The 23595-nt window shown below is 39.1% G+C and overlaps 1 protein-coding gene across 3 annotated transcripts in view; it reads right to left on the minus strand.

Annotated features, from left to right (window-relative positions):
• The window catches only part of ESRP2 (epithelial splicing regulatory protein 2), a 46642-nt gene extending 25226 nt beyond the window's left edge, over window positions 1–21416 (minus strand). For all 3 annotated transcript variants that reach the window (XM_050903918.1, XM_050903917.1, XM_050903919.1), the window contains exons 1-4: window positions 21318–21416; window positions 20935–21087; window positions 19888–20016; window positions 685–798 (exon numbers count right to left, since the gene is read on the minus strand). In XM_050903918.1, the coding sequence (XP_050759875.1) occupies window positions 685–798; window positions 19888–20016; window positions 20935–21069 (378 nt within the window). In that variant the 5' untranslated portion in view covers window positions 21070–21087; window positions 21318–21416. The remainder of the gene's footprint in view (window positions 1–684; window positions 799–19887; window positions 20017–20934; window positions 21088–21317) is intronic.
• Window positions 21417–23595: the final 2179 nt, after the last annotated feature.

Raw genomic sequence — 23595 nt, forward strand, 5'->3', positions numbered from 1 at the left:
GCAGGCCCTGCCAGGCAGGCTAACTCAAGAGCCACCACCCTGCACAAAGGCAAGATTCTTCTCCCTCTGCAAGACAGCCTGCTGTAAACCCTTGCAGGAACTTGGAGTGGAAACTACTGCTTCGTGTGGGAGTAGCAAATAAGCTGTAGCACTACTTCCCGCTGAATAAATGCAGGTGGGGAACCACTGCCATTCTCCGGGGCAAGTCACTGCCTGTGTATTTACTCTCTACAGGACATTGACACATGGCTCCTACCAATTTCAGATCTTGGTAGAAACCCATGGCTCCACACAGAACCTGTGGTTTAACTCAAGCCTAAACAAAGCAATAGTTCTCCATCACCTCTGCTGAGGGTAGACCTGTACCTTTGCTTCCATTTCTTGAGACACAGAATTCAAAGTACTTACATTGTTCCTGTCTCTATCCTGTCTTTCCTAATTTTCCTCTTCATTACGCTCATCTGGGAGTCCTCAAGTACTGTAGCTGACTTCCAAGAGCAAGTGCCAAGAACTACTTCTCTGCTACTCAGGGTTGAGACAGGGAGGGGATCACCTTAAATATTCTTGGAACACTATAGTTCCCAGGGTTGAATTGTGTTGCTCATCTCAAACTCACATAAGCTATTTTCTTTGATGTCCTTAAAAACACAGTACTGCCCTTCTGCATCAGTTCTGATCTCATACCTTCTTAGATGTTTCTGGGTGGAGAACTTGTCGAATGAGTAACTGGCCATCACTGCAGAGTGTGTAAGAGCTCCTTCCAAGTACTTTCAAATCACTGGATACCAGCTGACTAAACTGAAATATAAAGTGATAAATTTCATTGGACTGACTGATACAGATAATTCCATAAAACAAGCACTCACCATTATTACAACTTTTTTTTTTTTAAAGAAGATAAAATAATTCAGCACTTTGTCATAGTTTTTGAAAAGACATGATGGAGAACAGACTACCTACCTGATAAAGGTAGGCAAATAAACTATATGCATTTGCAGAATAGAAAATAAGAACACCAGCAGTATGGTAAAAAGAACAATTAGGACAATATGGCAGAATTATGAGTTCATATGAAAGGTCATGGTATTATAATGGTAATGTTCAAAATCTGAACTAACTATAATAAAAGCTATGAAATATTTGAAAGAAAAAAAACCTTTCAAGATCAATCACAATACTGATTTTGCAATAGCCTTTCTTTACCTATGGCACCTTTGACTTCAGTTATGTCCTTAATTTTTTTTTTTTTTTTTACTTCTTTTAGTTTGAACTTCAAAAAGAAAAAAAGCTACCCATCAGGATTTACTAATGTTTCAAAAGTTATATGCTAAGAAAAGCCAAACAAATTGTGGTCTAATACCTTCAAAAATGAAATTATAATCAAGTCAGATCCAAGCCAATGAAAGTTCTTGGTAGAGATACAGTGTGACAAACACTAGATAAAGCAAAATTATTCCCTATCTGTAGGATGGATAATCCCCACCAGGTTAACTCTCAAGAGGAAAGGGCTCCATCTGTCTTGTTCAATGTTATTTTCCATCCTTATACAACAGTTTCTAGCCTTTTATTACTCCATACCAGTGTTAAATTCCTTGCTCATAATAGTCAACTAATGTATTATAGTACCTACATGTATCAAATCAGTAAATAGCAGCTTGGTAGCTAACTTTCAAGGGGACAAATATAATTATGCTAAGCTTCCCTCTTGATGTTACTCGCTCCCAGGAAAGGATCACCTCACAAACAAAGCAATAATTAACATCATGATGCAGTAGCCACCCATTGCTCTCAGCAATAGCTTACAACTCCAAAACACCCCCCCCCAAAAGCAAATTACAAGTTGACTTGAAACTCAGACAATATCTTTATGCTGTCTTTTAACCTGTGTATGGGGGGGGGGGGGAAGAGAGGGGTTTGTTTTACCATCAACACATGTGACACTTTACATAGTTACAGTCTCTGCTCAGGAAAGATGATGTCCTAATGATCTAATCCCACAGCTACACAGTATTCCCTGTGTGAACAAATGTTGCAGCATCTGCAACCCAAAGGTAAGGCTCCACAAGGGAGAAATCATGTATTGAACATGATTTAGTAGGAGCATAGACATGATTACCCAGGCTTTATTTCAAAATAACTGCTCAAATCCAATTCAGGCCTTTTTCTAGTCTTGGACAGCTAACTAGCGTTCCACTACCATTTTGAGTTCAGAAATGCTGTAGTAGTGGCTACTACATATCAAGACAGAGAACTGAGGGGCAGAGCTGGGTAAGGAGAGGCATTTACATCAGCATCTTGTGTAAATTGCTTAATCTGCAGATATAGATATAAATATATCTACAAAATGAAGTTATTTAATATCAAACAGAAGATATTTGAAACTTTAAGAAGGGTGAAATATCCTCTCCCCCAAACCCTTTACAATGCAATTCTTTGCACACTACCAACACACACAAAAACAACACCATGACCCCCCCTCAAAAGAAAAAAAAAAAAAAAAAAAAAATCAAACAACCAACTCAAACTCTTGGAGATTCAGAAAGCCAGTTTCCTCCTGATTGCTGGTTCAGGTTGTGTTCCTACCACAAGTTGAAGTCTTGAAGAACCTGAGGCTATAAAGCAAGCCATTGTTTAAGGATGATTTAAAGTCAGAAAATTGAGATCTGAGAGTGCTCAAAATACCTCAGCTGATGTGTAAACACCAGAAAAAGAAGAAAATTCCAGAAGACTCAAAAGGAACCACTTCAGAAATGCAGTTCTGGGGACTGCCACAGTCACAGACCAACAACAAATATTCTCACCACAATAACAGACATGAGCAGAATTGCCTTCTTACTAAATGCAGCACCTTATTACTTTCTGTTTTAACTTCTGGGCACAGTAAAGAGCAAATATTTGTAAAAAGGGATTGGAAATGGTGATAGGAATTAGCCTCCAGAAGGTGTACAGGGATTCTTGCCAAAAGGAAGCAGAGTCTTACTGATGAACAGTAATAAAACACTCCCCAAACCTTCAACTTTGTACCCTGTGCTTCTGAAGATGCATAAGAGCCCATATAAAGAGTGCAATTAGGGAGCTATTTTGATCAGATACAAGAAATCCAACACACACAATTTGAGGGAAGCAGCAAATGTATGCAGCTTCCTGCTTTACAAATAAAACATAAGAACTGTAGTTCAGAAAGTCTTCACCAAGTTAGAAAACAAAAGGAGAAAAACGTTTCGACAAGGGAGGAAATGCTCAGGCCAAATGGCGTAAGTCAAGTTGGTAAAAATCAAGACTGTTGCACTGAAATATTCACATTTTTTTCAGATGGTGTTTCCCACACAACGTACAGCTGAAAAGACAGATACACAACACCACTATTTTCAGAAGCCTCTGGTGAGAAGACATCAAGAACAGTGAAATATTGCATAAGGACACCGATAAGCCCAATACTCCAAGTGTACTAAGGTTTAAAGAAGGCATGAGAGGCAGCATTTGTTTTTATTTTTATCTGAGCCTCAGTATTTGCACTGCATATTTATTAGATGTCAGTGATAACATTCAACACTGCAAACTCCTTTCCAATGGGACAATCAACATGTCAAAACAATTCTCTACTTTTCTTACTAGAGGCTAGCAGCTTAAAGTGCCTTACATAAAATGCTACAAGGTTGGCAGGCCTTGCTGAGTGCTTATTTAGAAACTTCTATTTTAAAACCAGCCTTTTTCAAACTTTGGGGTGTACTGCTCCAGAAGAGGGCAAAAGGAGTGTGGGAACAATAGTCAGGAGACATAAGCAATCCTTCCTATCCAAAACAGCTTAGCTATTGCATGGGTTAACTGAGGAGAGGAATGGGGTAGCAGAGTGTGAATGGAAAGATTCACCTAGAAGAACAGCATGGGGCAAAATAGCAAGCATAACACTGCCACAGAGGAACGACAGATATTTAATATTAGCCTGAACTGGCTTCCTTCATCTACATGAGATGTCTCCAAATTCTGGAAAGGTTAAGTATGAAAAGCATAGCTGTGAACCAGCTCTCATTACTATAGATTACATTGGACCCTTAAATCTTTCAGGCAATAGATACAGCCTATCACATATATCAAAAGGAGTTAAAGCAACCAGTGCAGATGTGTTTATAAAGCCATATTGAAGTATAAGTTAAGCAATTCAGTGTTCCTGCGGAATAGCCATCTTCAGCCTCCTTTTTTGCTCTACGAATTTCAGGCAGCATCTCAAAAAAACAACCTTGAACCGGCATACACTCAAATGCAGCAAGCTAAGGACAAGTTAAGACCAGTGCCAGATTTACATTACATTTTTCTGTCTCACATGTTGAACAACCTGTCCACAACTCTGTCATTTCGTAAATTCCATCCGCATCTCCTTCACTCCACTAATAAAAACCATCTCAGCTATTTACCTCCTGTCATTCATCTTCATGCTGCCCTCCATGGCACTCCTCCACTTCAGCATGCAAAGCTGCCCCACCTTAAGACTTCCTCCACCAAGCTCACACACCCTGTGTCTCCCCTGTTAATCTACTCATTTCATAGCAACAGAGTTATACAGAGTGTTAATTACCACTGTTTGCATCTTGCAACCAGCCCTCATTTTGACTGCAAGAACCACAGTGTATTGGCATCACCCTCCACCCTTTATTGCTTATTCCACCAGATCAGTCTCTCTAGTAGAGCTCTGATGAATCATTCCATATTTAAAGGAATATGTTAAATAATTCAATACTGAGATTAAAAACCGAACAGAGAGAAGAGGAAGAATCAAACAAGCTGCTCTGTACATTTACCTCCACGAAACCTAAAACAGTTCTTAAAGAAAAGGTGGTGAGAAGGAAGGACAGAGTTTGAGCACCAGTTTGAAAAACTGGCTAAACAGGATTTTGGTCATGTAGCTGAGAGTACAAAGAGAGCGAAGAGACATGTTTGCCAGCAGCAAAGCTGGATGAAAGCCAGCACAAACTGCTGTGTTTTCTGCAAATGAATCCCAAGTGGCTGAAACGACACAGGCCCCTTCGTGTTGCCTTAACTATAACTGAACAAAGCTGTGGATCTTAGAGAAACAAGAAGATTCCTCATTAAGCTCTTGCTATAGTTATGATGCACAAAGCACTAAAATAAACCTCTGGCTATTTGGATATTCCCATTTCCCTAACTAAAAATAGTTCTCATCCTTGAGAAAGGCCACTGCATCTGCACTGTATCTGTGCCTGGCCTGGTAATGAAATACTGAGATAATTCAGTTGCAGAATGCATCCATGCTGTCAACTGAACCATTTCTAAAACACCAAGATACTCTGAGGGATTCTCTCTTTAATTCACCTCTGAGAAATAACAGAAAATTAGGCTGCTTCTTACTCATCAGACCTCCAGCAGCTCCTAGTGCGTCTTCAAAATGGGATCCTTTCCTTTGGCAGTGCAAAAAGTTCCTCTGTTTTGCTTCTTTTAGCCCTACTGACCCATCACAGCTAACAGCACCAGACAAGACAAAATTATTCGCAAAACTTCAGAATTAAAGGCATCCTTGCAATTTAACCAGGTCTGGAATGTTATGCTAAAGCATAACATAAAAATCCAGAAAGAAGCTTAGCTTGTAGTCCGTGCTTAAGTTAGACATGCATCTATTCCCAAGTAGAAAGACGAATTATTAGATTTATCAATATTCTTTGCACAAAGGACGGTCCTCATAGTGTGGGGACCTGGTTTCAAATCAGTGGTATCGACAAGCATGTTACTAAATTGCCCAGAGATAACAATTTGGTGATTACACATGAATACATGATCGAGTTTCTGCCAAATTAGCATATCAAAAAGTGCTCATTTTGACTTCTATGCCACCTTCAGACTTAGGTGGGAGGACAAATCATACCTGGTCCAGCCAAAAATTAAGACGCAAGACAGACAGATGATACTTGATTTGGGATAAAGCCTGTCAAAAGAATTTGAACAGGCTTAGCATTCTAGATCAGTCTTTTGCAAAAAAAACCCCCAACTTATTCAGGAGTGACATCTTTTGGTCATTATTAAAAGGAAAACTTTCAGGACTAACTTCGAAAAAAAGTTATTTCGGCTAACCTAGGCACATATATTCCAATATATTCCCTTGAGCCTAAAGAACTCATAGTACTAATATGTAACTATCCTAGAGAAAGTGAAAATATACTCCACAGATCTGTAAAATATAGTTTGAGACGAAAAAAGTTTTATCTGAGGCACATAAACGTGAACTGCTGACATCTCTTTTGCTCAAAAGGAAAATTAGCTACATGTGTCCTTTTCTTTCCATGTTCATTTTAAGAAATCAAGAATAAGTTTCCACTCTGACCAGCACATATCTCCATGCAAAGCAGAAGCTAGAGATCCATTTTGGATGTCGTTTGCAAATTATTTTACCTACATAAGAGACTTCCTCCAGTAATGGAATTATTACAAAAGGTGGAGGGCAGCATAGAAACCATTACACGCAGGCAGCTCTAACATACAGATATATGTATCTCTGTGTACACATGCATAAGTTTACATATTGTCATTGCATATGTGACACAAATTATAATATTAAAAATCTCATCAGATCAGCTGAACTTTCATGTTTGCACATCTAACAATTCAGACTTTCTAAATTTATAAAATTACTTCTAAATTTCAATTCACTATATTTCTCAACATTTTAAGTCCTGAAATTTGTTACATTTTATTAGCATAATGAAGTTTGAGAACTACAGCTCGTAGCCTGTCAGACAGATTATCAAATAGAATTTACCAAAACAAATCAATAATACTATAAGGTCGATACAGACTCACGCATATATAGCAGTGTTTTATGTTGTAGAAACAACTTAAGTAGCAAGCACATAAAGCACTTCTTTTTCAATCCAGAAATATCAGAGTTCACTCTCATGCATACTCTCACACTTCACCATATGTGAATTTTAAACTTGTCTAATTGCAGCTTTCCTAGCAATGAGACCACATACTTCACATATTAACATCATCTATACTACCACTTTGCAACAAACATCACATGTGCTTTGACTAAAGCCATACTGTTTATAACCACGTATGATATCCAGTCTTACTTGTGTTAAAAAAAAAACAACAAACAAACATTACTTATTAGACATTACTGTAATTCACTACATTAGAGCTTTAGACTGTCTTTTAGGCCTTTGGTGTGGGCCATTCTTTGCTTGTAGCATAGCGCATATAACAATGATCTGCCTTCTTTCAGGTAAGAGAAGCATGGAAAACAAATTACAATCTCCAAAAAGGTGCCTCTGAAGAGTCTCTACTCCAAGTTCTGCTTCAACAGGCAAAGATATTGCAGTTTTTGCCTCAAAGCCTGATTTTACCCAAAGTTCTCTACAATTTATTGCCAGAGAACACCCAAAACCAATTATATAGTTGCAAGTGCGGTTCCTGAAAGGAGATCTCCAGTAGTTGAACACTGAAACAGGCTGCCCAGAGAAGCTGCAGAGTCTCCAGTCCTTGGAGATATTCAAGACCCAACTGGACATGGTCCTTGGCAGCCTGCTCTAGCTGACCCTGCTTTCAGGGGTTGGACCAGACGACATCTACAGGTCCCTTCCAACCTCAGCTATTGCGAGATTCTCTGGTCTCTTTGGACTCTCTCTGTTTTGCCTACTCTGCAGCTACACTAAAGAGCATTACATCAATGCCACCATAGCGTATACATGTCAGGGGGTGCGTGTGTTTGGGGAAAGACGCGTCGTCTGGGGTGAGGGGGAAGGGGAGGAAATCAAGAGGTGAGATGCAGCCAAATTTGATTAACAGAACTTTTCTGCCACCAAAACATAAGCAAGATCGGAGCACCACTGAAAAACAAACATCTAGCAACCCTGAAGACTTAAAGGGTCTAATAGGGCATGAGAAATCTCAAGAGTAACAAGCCATGGGTTTGGTATACAAAGCTTGAACACACACAAGGTACCATGACACGTCAACTTGGGAAATATTTCACTTGGACTTTGTGCCTCAGACCCTACACGCATGAGGGTTTCACATTTATTTACAATACTCTCCATGGGCAGTTTTCTGCTCCTTCACTCTGCAAATCTTGGTGATAATGTCAGCCTTATCCATGCAATGGAGGAATTTAAAGCATGTCAATACTACTGGGAGGTGCACAGACTGCATTTCAGCAGTATTTACAAGTATGATAACCCTTTATTGTGCTAGGTAACTTTTTAAACAGAGAATCCTATAGTAAGCCCTTGCCTTTGTTCATCTGTTAACTGCTATTCCACATGGCTGATAATGGATACATGGTGACCTTGTACTGAAATCGCTGTATGGAAAAAAGGAAAAAAAAAAAGTGTAAGCCACAGTGCAGCCACAAGCTGCAGCAAACTTTTTTTCCCCTTCTAGCAAAATAGGAAAAATTACTGTATTTAGATACCATTCAAACACAAACATGAAAAAGAAATTGCCCCTTAGTTTTATTTCTTTGCAGGGGAAACTTGCAGAAGATGACAGAGGCAGCCCAGGTCCACTCACTAGAAATGTTCAAAACCAATATTGCCAGTTTGATTTCTCCTATTAAGAGGAAAGCAATTTTTTGCTCTACTGAACACTAATGCCCGAGATTATTTAGTGACTGAAGACTAGCCTGGACAAAAGCATGGTTTCCATTTCCAGCATGCCACAGACAATATAACTGCTCAATATGAGCAGTCAAGTTACACATCACCTTATGTCTCCTGAGGTACTATAAACTGTATTAAATAACTGAATGAGTAATCAGTCACAATGGCCACCATAAATGTAGTCAAGAGAGAGAGATACGTACACATTACCCAAAACCAGTCAGAGTTTCCATCCAACTTTGGAATTTGCAAGTGTAAGAGCAGGTTTGCTCTCCTCAGTCTCAAGGAGATGCAGGATGTGGCACTGAGCTTCAAGCACTGTAGACTGTCTTCTCCTCAAGTATATTATGTTGCTTCTTACTACCTACTAATCTTGCTGTCATTTTGCATTCTTTTCTGAATAGAGGTCCAACGACAGCAAACCAGGTACCACACATTCTGCTGCTGTTCCAAAACAGTTTCATCTACACTGGGTGTCTATATAGACGTAAACTCATATTGTTGCCTTTCTCATAGAAAGAAACTAATTCTTTTCCACTCATGGCATGAGATAACAAAGGTAACAGGGTTAAGGTCTCAACTATTCTATGCTTGGGGTTCTGTCATAAAATTCCAAATATCACAAATCTTCAAAAGAAGAAGTAGTTAAAAAACCCCCAGAATTATATTTTTAAAGCTATTTAAGATATCCACCTTTATCTTTTACTTTGTTGGGAAGCTGAAGTTCCAGGAAGTAATACCACCCTGTCCTCCTCCTCATTATCATCACACAGGTCACCACAGAGTTCTCAAGTCAGGAAGGCACATAGCCTACATATACACCTTATAATGACTCCAAGAGTTCAAGGGAGAAAAATGGAAGGTACTCTTCAAGTTTATCACATCCTTCCATTCAACAAAACATAGAGAAGTACTTTAAAATTCATCATACTCCTTCAGAATTACACAGAGGGACAGGAAATTTTAAGCTTAGGTGAGGGTAGCCTACAGCCAATTTTCTGCATAAAAATAGGTTTGTTTAGCATGGTTCAGCAACGGGGAGAATATGAAATACAGAAATGGAGCAACAATTGTCATGCTTTGTCTGTCCAGTGACAGTTTGTAGAGCATAGAAAACAGACCATTGTGACTCAGGACTGTGATAAACTGTCTTCAGGGTGAAACTTCCACATTCTTTCTTTCTTTGGCTCATTTTAATTGGGCCTGGGTCTTTGTGCGACAAAGGAAACAATAGCTAACTAGAAGTTTTAATTCTTCCTAGGAAAGAATGCAAAAATCTAACCTTCTGCCAAGACAAAGATCTGTCCAAGCCATGCCACTTGAGCATTTTATGACCATTTTTTCATTAATTATTTCTTAGCTTGCAACACCAGATTATTTGCATGCTTTCCAGCTATGGTATCTACAGCATCTAATTCAGGTAATGCATTAAGCATAAAAGGCAAGACCATGGTTCAGGCCATCTAAATGTCACAGCAATCAGGTCACCGCTTTTATCTTCAAAAGCACAATCTGTTTTAATAAGAGAGTGTTGAAATATGGAGAGTACTCCACAAATAACCTACCTGAAGTTAGCCTTGTGTAAGATAAAGCACCCCAGTCCAGCAACATAAGAATTTCACAGTTTCTGGACTTACTTTACTACTATTTTATGTGTCAGGAAACTGCTAAATAAGGAAACGCTTATTGAGATAAAATAAGTTTTCACCTTTAAATTAACCTTTATGAAAGAGGTTAGCCACTAGCTATCAAAAACAACAAAATAATGCAAAAAAGATGCATATCTTGCAGAACACCTTAGCATTTGTTAGCATAGATTATTCATGAGTCTGTCTTTAAGCAAAAAGAAACTCTGAATATTAGTAATGCAAAAAATCCATACTCTGTCAACCTTTTACCTACATTTCAAGCAGGATTACAATGGTGCCTCACACTCCTCACAGGCTGCTTGCTATCAGCTCAACTCACAGAGCAAGTCATTACAGCCTGAAAGACAAGGTTGAACATACTTTCCAAACTCTAGGTTTTAATTACTGCCGTGACTGTTATATTTCCGCAAGTCTTGATTTAAGCACAAGCTCTCTCTCACAGTGTTCTATACCTCCCCCACTCCCACTTACCTCTGTTTCAAGGACAAACTTTCATTAGCAATGTGATCTTTAGCACTGGCTCTATTGACTGTAATGCATGGTACTGCTCTATTTACTCAACACTACCTCATTGTTTGTAGTGCAAGCTTAACCAGTTGTAGGAGAATAGCCAATACCTGCAAAATTAGAGCATTTTTTTCTATTGGGTTGTTTTTCAGGTTGTTTTTGTAGTAATATCCAGGGAAAGCAAAAAGGAGACAGAAAAAGAAGACATACCTATTATCTACAATTGAGTTTCCTTCAAGATTCACTCATACTCCTGCCTCTCCTTTAAACTTATACTGTAAGAATATCATAGGCATGCGCTTTCCTGAATAACAGCCTTGAGATCCATGAAGTATCTTTGCTTATATAAGAGTCCAAGTGATTCTTGCTCAAACCCTTACAAATATCGGGGGGGGGGGGGGGAAATCAAACTTTTATAAACTGGCTCTACTCTGCTTCAGAAACAGGGAGTTTTCCCTTTCTTGTTCAACATGCTTTCACAAAAACATAAAGGAGAAGTGGAAGTAGATCTCTAAGTCTGCTTGCCTTTAATGTCTGAAATTTTAAAGTCACAGATTAGGGCAGCAACCCCATGCATCAGGAATTGATTATGTTTGATAAAAGGAAAAATGAGAGTAAGAAATTATTATCTCTAAGATTTTAGCAGTTCATAACTGAGTAAGATCAGAATTCACACTTGGCCTTCCAAGGGATTCAGACTTGCCCAATACAGAACAAGGACATTAATGGTGACATTATTTAGATGTTGCTTCCTCTTACAGAACTAGATCCTCTCTTTCAGGTACCTTCTTGTTTCCAAAGTGAGTTTGTTATGACTGAAAAGACTTGATATGAGTTGTCTGGAATATGAAGCGAGTCACACAGCTTCTTGTGATCAATCCTCAGTGTCTGAGGTTTATAGAAAGAGGGGGTTGATATATATTTTCTTTTGTTTCTTTAAGCATATCACAAGAGCAGCAGTTTTCTTCTGCTGCACTTCATATTTACGTGGTGCCATTTCACATGCTTTACAATAAGCAAGAGTTCATCCTGTAACAGTTTAATTCTGCTGTAAGAAATATTGGCTAATACACTCGAGTGTCATCAATCAAGCAAACCCCAAAACTCTGTCATAATCATAATCTTGTGGCTGCTATGTATTTTCCAGTTCTCAATCTCATGCACCCCCCTCCAATCCAATAGTTATTTGATTCAAGAAGTTTGATGTGTTATACACTGTTTTGTGTCTCTCTTCAGCTGCAAAGGACTCCAAAATTAACTTTCAGGCTTTCAGGTACACAGCTACAATAAGATCCACTTACAAAGCCAAACCTCCACAGTGGTTTTTGCACTTTTATTTTCCAAGTTGCATACTACAGCTCCACTTTACTCTTAGTACAATTCACTGCAACAGAATCACTTATCAGGAAAGTAATTCTGCCATAATTTCTGTAAAGACATTTAATTCCACACACTGCCAACGTCTACACAATTCATTATAATGTTAAAATACATGCTTAAATTTCTCTAGAACTAGAGCCAGAGAATGGAAACACCACTAATTAAGTTTTGATTTCAATTCAGTAAGAATGATAACACAATTCAGAGACTGCCCTAGAGCTCTAGTAATAGAACCTTTTCTTTTAAGCTAACAGGTGTCCAAAATCATCACAGGAGCCAAGTTTTTGTGAAAGAGAATATAACTGTTTCTTAATCTTAAAATTAAGTTTCTTTCCAATATTTTAGTGCTAACACAATATCCATTTCTCAACACTTTTTCCCCCTTTCAGCCCACTGCAGCTCTACAAAGAAAGATAGCAGGGGGAAAGAAAAACTAAAATATTTTTAAATGGAAGTTTGGGAGAAGTGGCATGATTGGTTTTTTTGTTTTGTCACTCATCACAAGTGGTGAGCATTTAAATTTCAATTCCCAACACCTTTTGCATAATATTTATCTTGTAACTCACATCTACCTTCACAGCATGTGGATTTAATGAATGAGGAACAGATTAGTAAAGCAGCTGTTTATAAACAAAGCAAGAACAGAGGCTATTGTATAGAAGTATACTGGAGTAAGTTGTGAACAGTTTAAAGAACATCAACAAAGATTTATTAGAGCAAAGCACTAAAAAATGGTTTGTAGAGCAAACATGACTTCTGATTCAGTACCTTCTTAGGACACACATGAAGTTGCCTGAGTATCAATATTTTCCTCCTTTCTTGAAATAAGGTTGTAGCTAACAGAAATTGATCATGAAGGAAAACAACATGGTATCTCTGCAGTTTTTATGCAAAGCAGCAACTATTATGAAGAAAAAAAAGCTTTTCCAGAGCAGACAGGAGATGGCAAAGACACGAATGTGAGGAAGAGGGAGCATTACTGTTTATGTTTCTAATTAAGAGATGTAAAATTTCCAATTTTAACCATAGAAATTATAAAATAAAACAGAGCTGACATTATGTTTTTAAAAAAAAAAAATTAACCTCCAATCAGCATTTTTAGTTTTGGCCACAACACTGCTTTGCTAGCAATATCAATTCCAGCATCTATGCGTCACTCTTAAACCTAACTGTTCAGCAAAGAAGTGCTGCAACACGTTGACAGAGATGTTGCCCTCGTTTGGCAGCACTTAGCTATCCAAGACCTTCTGCATATAACTTAAGGGTGTTTTTGTTTTGGTTTTTTTTTTAAAGAAAAAAAAATCCAAGTAAACCAACACACAGATGCAAGAACTGCGCAACCCTTTCAAAAGCTGTGACAAGAACCAGATAAAATGCTACCAGAGGAAGAGGGAAACAGTGGAGGTTTGCAGACAATCCAGAGTATCCACACAAAGTTTTCTAAGCTGCTTCCATGTTAACATGTAAGAACTGGTAGAAGCACTGCATGTATACTTATTGTCAACATGGTAGAATACAAATCCTTTATTCCTCATTTATTATTCCTCAGCCAATTTTGAAAATCCTGATAATAGTTCATTAACACATTTCCAGTGACTTTTTCAGTAGCTACTTACAGCAACTTAGAGGAAAGAAGTTCAAAGTTTTTGAGGACCGTGTAATCCAGCAATCTTTGTATTAAAAGGCTTCTACCCTGTGTTTTACTGTCTTCCAATGACTTTAAAAAAAAGCTGCAAGTACAATTTCAAGAGAAATTCAAGTATTCAGATATAATATTATAGCTGCGAGAACATCCAAATGTGCTAGTGACACAGTTTTCAAACACTGCACAACATCACACTGTGTGAAGACAGGCGTTTCCAGCTATTCTGGATCGGTCATAGTAAAGTTCATTTTTCTATATATGCTAATCCACCCAGACTTGGTAAGAGATTTAATGCTACTGTTTAACTTCACCAGAACAAGCAGCAGCATCTGCTATCATAAAAAGTCTACTCAGGCTCATCCTCAAACCACTGGGCCAAATTATTCACTTCCAATGAATACTGGCACTTCTAATTTTAGGAGAAGAAGATAGCCCAGCTAGCCAAGACTACCGCATTTTTATGCTTGCAAAGAAAAGAATATGCAGCTTTAGACAAATTCCTTCATCTAACTCTCTGCTCATTCTGAAGTGAAATGCACCTAAATATAGGAACAAAGCAAGGTTTGGAATTCAGATGAAAGTGTTGCAGCCTTCAGAGAAGCTAAGGTTATTGCTTTTCCAAAAAACCTAACAGAACATAAATGCTGCCAATAACAAATGCATTCACATGATCTATATATGTATATTCATGTATATATATATATTCTATACGTAACAGAGGAACTGTTTCTGCTATTAACTCTTCTCTGGTTTTGAGAGAATGGATTTGAGTGTTTCAATAATAACGTAGTGGCAGCTGGGTAGCACAGAGGATTTGTAAAGGGAAAAAACCTATACCATCAACAACAGAATTACAACTAGGGTTCTGAAACAAGAGTTAGCCATCCATTTTCATTGCTAAAGAAAAAAAATTCCATGCTGTAACAGCCTGCAGCTACAGGAAGCATTAGTACATCCTTACTTCCCCACAATAAAGACTGATGATATTCCAATATTAGGTATCAAACATCATTTAACCAATGCTCATCTAAGTTTATCAATGGAAATAGGGAGCTATTAGATGCTAATATATAGCAAGAACCCTGCATAAGGCTACATGCATACACTACACTCAGCCCTCCTGTAAGAGCAGGAGTTTATCACTTACCTGCCCTGACAACCTGAAGGCCACCTTGTGTCTGTGAGGAAATCCTCATCACTCACTGCTGATACCAAACCAAGGGCACAGTTTCACAATACAAACTGCTTGGTGGCCAACCTGTTTTAAAATGTTTCTCTCCTTTCACCCACACCGCTTGTCCACACCTTGGTGCTATAGATGCCCTCAGAAAAACTACCTACTCTGCCACACTGTACATCAGACAGAACTGCTCCAAACCAGAACTGTTTTTAACTCAGAACAGCGCCCTGCTCCAGTTTAATATGCAGTCCCAAAAACTTTTGTATTGGCAGAATGCAGGTGAGGGAGGTCCATGTAGCAGCACCTACCTAAGTGAAAGGTGCCACTAAAAAGTTTTCATACAACTGCAGCTTGAGAACATGATGCGGGGGCAGAAATACCTTAAGCTGGTATCGCCATCAAACATGTTGGATCATGAAAATGCAACCAGAGGGTGTAGTTTCATGGGACGTGAGCTTGGACAGCAAAGCAGCTTAGAAGTTCCCACCCTACCTGCTCATTTCAGTGATCCTGTTTACAGCACAGCTTCACAAAGAGTTTTACTGACACAACAAAAAGATGGTAAAGTATGGTGCAGGGGCAAGAAAGAAGCTGGCTTCGCTGCTGAAGCCAAATCTTGTGAAACTACATCCTAAGCATTTGTTGTGGAGAGAACAGCCTGCTCAGTAACACTTGCCAAAGGTTTGCCAAACACCTGCTCCAAAACTTCAGAACTCAGACCCAGCAAATATTCCAAAATACAGACTCTGTTAGGAGTTTTATTGAGGTGATGCAATCACCAAATAATCTGAAGTTGGAAGACCAACTGCAAGACTCAAAAAAAAAAACAAACCCCCAAAACCCCACCACCTTCCTGCATTTTCAGGCTTTTTTCTGCAGTCTGAAGGTTCAGAGGTGTATTAAAAAAATATTCAAAAAATCATTTATCCAAAATGAAGGTGTGACAGCTGGCAAGCAAGTCAAGAAAGCTTTCTGCTAGCACTTTGTGAAGAAGAGGCTGCAGAACAAGTTTCTCTTAAAAAAAAAAAAAAAAATTGTAACCGGTTTATCAGGTTAGAGGAATTCACTGGTTCTTCCGCCTTTCCCCCCATCCCATTTGTTTCCAAACGCTCATCTAACCAGCTTGTTTCTTGCTGAATTTGTTGATATGTGAGAAAATAAATTGCACCTGTAGCTCAGCTGGGTGATCAATAGGCATCCAAACATGCTTTAGAGAACTGGTAATTTGCTATCACCTGATGAAGTGGCACCCCCTCAATATTTTCAATTTGTGCATAGCTTAGGAGAGTGGGGGAAAAAAGGCCCAGCTTTGTCTTACTATGTTTAAGAATATGAATCGAATCTATCATCGATGTATTGGGTTCAATGTACAATGAGATGAAAGATCAGCAAGACTAGGACAGTCTTTCAAATAATTTTTTAATACTTAAATGTCAATCCACGGATGAAATTTGGATGCTTTCAATAGGTCCAAAAGCAGACCCAACTCTCATGAGAACCTCTCCCTTTTTATGTATATCATTCAAAGTAAGATGGTAATTACAGCTAAATACTGCAGACAGCTCTCCAAAATTATTAGCTCTTCTTAGACTTATACTTTGTCAGGGAGACATGCAAATATTGCCTTGCAAAAGGAAAGTAACATGTCTTAAGGCAAGTCATGCTGATTCAGCCAGGTTTTCTGTATGGGAAGGATTAAGAAATCCACAACACTTTCAACTTAGTATTCGATCTTTAACTTAGAACCCCCATGGCTAGAATCAGATGTCAGCTTTTTGATGACAGAGTAATGGGGCTGAGAGAAAGGCAAAGTTCATTTTGGTTTTGCTCTTTAAAAGTAAGCTTCCATTCCTGCAAGGTTTCAGAGAGCAACCTGAAAATAACTTTCTCCCTTAAAAGCTTGGAAACTGGGAAACCATAAAGCTCCAGCAGTTATTCAGAAAAATATAAATAACACGCTAAATAAGCCAGTCCCGTGATTTGAGGATCTGAACAATGAAACCTAGCAAGAATGTCCCAGTAATGCAGGAAGAAACGTAGGACGCTATTCCCTTTAGTAAGTAGTGTAGGTAATGCATGTTTAGAGGCTTATATCACAGGCTCAAGACAGTTCCAAATACACACTTGAACAAGAGATCTCCTACTTTGTTAAAAAAAAATCCTCACCTTTTTCTACTCAGTAGCACTCTGTAACTACAACAACACATCTCAGTCAGCAGCTATAGTTCACCATTATTGGTCGAACAACAAAGATAAGTTATTAATGCCATTTTGAACTAAATACATCAAGCAGACTGCTTCCAAAGGGCACATATTTTATGACTTCAGGTAACTATTTCCCTAATATTTGTACATTGCCAGGATCTCCCCTCCCCACCCAAAGCATAGCTATCAAAACATTGCACATCATCTATCAGAAAATACAGCTGGATCCCACAAATGAACTAGCATCTGTGGAATCAAACGCTTGCTACCCTGGACAAGGACAGTATTTAAAAGCTTGCAGTAAAACGTATAGAACATACACTGCAGCAACCAGCTCGGTTATTTGGGGGCACTGTGCTTCAGAACCTCATTTTGTAAAATTACACAGCAAAAATATATCAGTGGGGAACCCTATTTTAGAATATTTCTTAAGACAAACCCAAGTAGTAAGTCGTGTGAAATGTAACACTGTAAGAATATGAAGTAAAATTGAAATGACGCATCATTTGTTGAAGTGCCTTGTTACAAGCAGAGTAAAGACTTAACCACATATTACAGGCTTTTGGTAGGCCCTAGCATTGCTGGAAAGTGAACTAAATAGTAATAGAAGGAGGCTTTCTGTGGTCAGTGGAAAAACTCCAGACCCGCAGTAGCTGATCTACTGTTTACCAGTTACAAATCACAGAATCAGAATCACAGAATGGTTGAGGTTGGGAAACACCTCTGAAACACGGATAAAAGTTACAATGGATTTCTGCTTAATGATTCTCACTTCCCTCTACGTGTAGACACTGGGAACCCAAGGCAAAAGCCAGAAGCAGGCACTGAAACTTTCATTTACGTGATTGAGATGTGTGCTAAAGTGAGTGATTTTCAGCTGTATCATCAAATTTTCTACCACAATCCAAGCAGGGTGTGGAAAGCTAATTTCACATACTCTATAACATTATCTCAAATCAAGGTACAAGTCTACTTCCTTTTCCTCCTCCTTTTCAAATAACCACTTCACCCACCTGTGCTTTTGCTAATCAAAACACTTAACTGAGAAAAAAAAATCTGCAATTAAAATATTGAATGGACTTATCTTCAAAAATGCAGAAAAGGATCTACTATTAAAGAATATGGAATTTTGCTTTTTGCCACCATTGCAAGTGGGAGGATGAATTAATTCTCTACTAACTCCCATGGAGTCAGGATACATGGAGGGGAAGGGAGACGACCTTAGGTAAAGTGTGTTCCAGAATACCTATGACGGAACTGGCCACATCACAACTGGCATCCAACAATTAACAGCAAAACCATTATTTAGTTGCATAGATATGCCAAACAAAAAGGAAAAAAAAATTGTTGTTTTTCAAGAGTCTCTACCCACCTACACACAAAGGTAGTATTTCCTTTTATTTGCTAAAGCAGACCCACCTACAGTGCAATTTACGGCAATAAGATACAATCTCTCATAAAGTATTGAGCATAATTAAAGTGTGTCTGTTATAAAGGTAAACAGAGTGTACTAGGCTAAGCTGTTCCAGATGTCTTTAGTGCAAGATCTGGGACAAGATCAAACCTGCAGCTGCACATTTTCTCAGGGGTGATTTTGAAGCTTTAAAAAAAAAAAAAAAAAAAAAAAATCACCTCTTGGTCTTGGACTCTAGCAAAACTAGTGCAAGTAGAATAAACGCCATCTGCAGCTAATATTGACAGATTTTAGGACACATAAAAGTTACACATTTCTATGTTCAAGGATACTCACTCCAGAGAAGTGTTAACCATTCAGTATCAAAGAGGGTTAGGATCTAGTCTGCCAAGTTATCTGTGTCACCAGAAGTTACAGCAACATGAACCTGTTCTACTGCCTAAGCAAGTTTCTTGCTGAAACACACCTACGAATGATTCAGACAAGGTGTGGAAAGCCAGTTTTATGTGTTACACAAAAATGCACTATTGTATTTTTCCATTCAAGCACATTTCATATATAGAAAAGACTGTGAAAGCAAGCAAACTTTCAGGAACTGCATATGTATACACTACTTGCATTAAAATTTTTTAGATAACTTAGCGCCTCTTGAACTACAAGGATCATACAAATTTACAGATTTACTGTCTTAGTGTGATACTGAGCCAAAAAGCAAAATATAGAAATCATAGGGAAAAAACCCAACCACTTTATAATCCACTAAACTAATTAAGCTCACCTGGAAAAGAGTGATACACAACAAGAACAGCTGATGTTTTATGAAAGTATAGTTTTGAAGATTTCAACTAACTTTAAGAATAACAAATGAGAAAAGGTCAAGTTTTTTAATACACATTATAGCAGTGAACCTGTAGATTAAAACATACCACCTGAATTTTGAAAGTTTGATTAGCACTGCTAAATTAAGTAGTGCTCTTATCAGCCTACTCTTTCAAGGCTTGAGTAAGAGAAATTTGGAATAAAAGTAGACCCATCAAAATAATCAGAGGCCAGATCTTCCAAGGACTAGAGCATCGGCTCAAATACTCTGGTATTGTACGTAACTGTTTCAACATTATGGGGTTCCCATTTCAAATGGTTCAGGTCTCTTTTGGGTTAGCTTTAAAATAAGCACAAAAACTTGCTAGTGATTTCAAAGTGAAAGACAAAATTAAAGTCTATTTCTTTTATGAAATCTTTTGAATCTTGTCCCCAGGCTTCACCCTGAATAGCCCCTGCTCCCAAGAGCAGCACCTCACCTGTTGAAGAACCCGGTCCAGTGGTTCAGCTTTGCCCAATCCCTCTGGTGTTAAGCCACTCACTTCACGACACTGGTCACTTAAGTCCAAGTTGTCTGCTTTCACCAGGGATTTGTGTAGTGTCCCTACCTAAAAACATTTAAGAAATTATGGACAAAAGTGAGGAAGAATCGAATTAGCTCTTTTTAACAATGTGTTCAGACTGCGGAAAAATCAGAAAGGTGCAGTATCACGTTCCCGATACAATCGCAACGAGAAAAAGCATTTGTCGATTTCACAAATCGAAACCTTTTGCCTCGGTTTCTTTCCCTCCCACCCAGGAGAGCCACGCTCTCTTGCTTTGGTGAATCGGAGCCAGTTTTCATGTGACGCCTTTTGCAGTTAGCACCGATTTTTTGCAGTTGTTGTTAACTGCAAAGGGAAGATCACATAATATTAAGGCAGTTTCCTGAATCTATTCATGGAATTGATAGCCATGTTTGTTTTATCAAAGCCCTTCATCTCTCGGGGGTTCTTGTTTATGATAGGGCTTTTGGAAAAAAAAATAGAGCATATTTTCAGATTAGCCGAAAAATTAAAGGAAGTCAATATTCTCTTAAAGGTTATCCAAACATTGGTTTAAAAAAAAAAAAATAGTCTGCCGCAGCAGGCCGCAAAGGGTCCAACGGTTACCCTGAGACAGCTCCCATGAAAGCATGCACGTTTGGAGCCTACTGAGGGCAGCTTTTTCTTTTAAAGCTTCAAAAGTCCGTAGACATCTTCGAATTTGAAGCTACAGATGTTTTAAGGGGGACGGGGCAGGGGGGTGGAAGCGGCCAAACTTTCTTTAAAAGTTACTTCTTCCCTTAAAACGGAACAAAAAGGACCTTCTTGAGTGACTAACCCGATGAGTGAATGACCCCCGGGCACGGGGGCCCCGCTCCCTCCCCTTCCCTCGGTGCATTTGTGAAATGAACAAACGGCTCCGGGGAGGCGGCGAGCGGCCGGGCGAGCCTGCTCACCCTGCGCCCGGGGAACGCGCCCTCGGACCGGGTGTCGAAGCCATACCTTCTTGCTGTGTAGATCCACAACTTGCCACACCAAGAGAATTAGTTCCCTCTCATCCGAACCCAGTTTAGCCCCATATGCACCAGCTGTTGCCCCAAACAACACCACCAAAGAGTCACTGTGCGAAGCCGTCATGACCACAGGGGGAAACAACTACAATCAAAAGCAGAGGTCAAAAAAAGAGAGAAAAAAAAAAGAAAAAAGAAAGGCACACAAACAAACAAAAAAAGAACAAAAAAATCCCACAAGGCTCACCCCCTACCTCCAAGTGATCAAAGAGGAAAGGAGCGAACGAGGAGTCACAATATCAAGAGGAGAGAAAGAGCTATTTAGGAGGTAGGGTGTTTGAGACAAAAAAAAATGGAGAAAGCTTGCATCTCTACCTGTTCCCGGTGATCTCCTTCTTCCCGGGGCTGATTGGGAGGTGAAATTAGCAAGCTGTGGGTTTCTTTCCCTCTGACATCATGGCAGAAGCCCAGCCTGGGCTTGGGCTTTTTTTTTTTTTCCTCTCTCCCTCTTTTTTTTTTTTTTTTTTTTTCCTTCCCCCTTCCCCTTCCCCTCTCCTGAGTTACCTGCCCTTGGTGCAGCTCATGTGACTCTAGTCAATCTCCCAGAGGGACAAGGCCATTGGGCCTTTGGAAAAGGTGTAGGAGGGACGGAGGGAGAATCAACGCCTGGCTGATCTGGCCTGATTGGTTTTTGAGGGAGATCAGAGGAAAACTCCCTTTCTCTCTCTTTAATTCTGCCTGCAGGAAGTGCCTCTACCTGCTTTCAGTTTTGCGGGATCCCGTCCGGCGCTGGGCGCGGGCAATGCGCGCTCCGGCTGCGCGGCCGCGGCTACACGCGGCCCCTCGCCCGGTGTACGGGGGGAATATGGGGGTCTGTGCACTCAGTCCGGGTCCCATTTTTGGGGGGAATCTGAAGAATATACACGGACAGTTGCTAAAACACAATCTACGACTTCGCTTTGAAATGCACAAAAAGTCTTCACCTGCTTCTAATTAATTGCCTTTTGTGCACGTTGCTGTGTATGTATTGAGCTACCAATGCCAACGTTAATGTATAATAAAAGTGTAGTATTATACAGGAATTTTTAAGGGATATTACAGGCAGAAAGTACTTTGCATTTTAGGCCCTATTCTGTGTACGGTTTGCAAAGGTGGGTCCTAGTAAAATAATTTTTGGTTTTGAGAAAGGGTGTACCTAGGATGTTTTGCAAAATAGAAATATAAAGCCCTGTATTTTCTACCCTATAACTGCTCAATAAAGAACTCTCTCCCGGGCATTAACTGCAGTCCAAGATCGGCACTTTTTCTCCATACCTCTTTTCTTTTTTGTTTCACAGGTGAGACTCTACAATGGGAAAACACCACCTAGTTTAGTTACCACGAAAATACTCCTCTAAGCCTTTCTGCTCGATGGGAGGAGCAGTAATATTTGTAACATTGGGGGCTGAGACAATTTTTGGAGACATTGTCAAACTCAGATTTATTTTAAAGCAGAAATGAAAATCAAAAAGCCTCTAAACTGTTTTGACCATGTTATTATTTTTCCTATTGCCACCACTGATGAGTTACTAATGATTTTCAAAGGCCAAATGCTGCAAGTTAGACTAGTCATAATTTTTCTTTTGCTTAATTAAATCTTCAGTTTGTACTTCAATATTAGTGTTGTGTTGAAATACAGTTCTCACTGAATGAAAAATCGTGCTGCTATTTACCTACTGATGTCTATCACGGCGAAAATGCAGAGCTGGACATTTAACTGTGAATATCTGATGAGTTTAAATATTAACATCACATTTCGTCTTCTTTTAACATGCTAATTTTATAATTGGTCAATTATAGCAGTTATTATGGACCTCCTTCAGCAAACACCGATTCACATGCTAATACCATTGCCAAGACTATTTCCATTTATTTCAATGAAAGTAAACTGCAGTTCAAGGATGCTGTCTCATGTGAATTATCTTAGAATTCACGTATTGCAAGTATTTACCTGGCAGAGGCCATGCAGAGAACTCCGCAGTGCACAGGTGTATCTCCCCAAACATTACAAGAGAGTGGTTAAATGCCTCTCAGCTGTTGTCTCTGCTGCTCACGTGTGCAGCTGCCTGAAAAGCTGTCCTGAAGACAGATCATTGTTACAGAAAGGGCACATTCCCAAACACTCAGAGATGAAAACTTTAATCTGTAACATGCATATATTTACATATTCAAAATGTTTTCAGCAGTATATTTTCTGGCATTGCTGAATTTATGCAACAGCTATATTTTCCTCTGTCAACACATGTCTAGAAGTCCTTAGTAGAATAGAAACCCATTCATATTCCTTGTCATTAGTTATATCCTTTGGATATTGTGGTAATAAAGCAGCATAACAGCCTGTTCACTGTGTATGGGATGATTCTTATCCCTTAAGTCTGTAATAAGAACCATAAAAATACATTGACTTCAAGTGTGAGAACTGTTCCTCTTATCCCAACCTATTCCTCCCCTCCCAAATACACATATATCATGGGGGTGTTTGGGGGGAGGCAATGTCTGTACACATAAATGTAAACACAGATTTCACCTGTAGCTATTTTCACAGAAAAAAAGTACCAGTCTGCTACAATTTAGCTGCCTTCATGAGGGTGCCATTTCATAGCCCTAATATGTA

This window comes from Gymnogyps californianus, chromosome 12 (genome assembly GCF_018139145.2).
Source record: "Gymnogyps californianus isolate 813 chromosome 12, ASM1813914v2, whole genome shotgun sequence".
Classification (NCBI taxonomy): domain Eukaryota; kingdom Metazoa; phylum Chordata; class Aves; order Accipitriformes; family Cathartidae; genus Gymnogyps; species Gymnogyps californianus.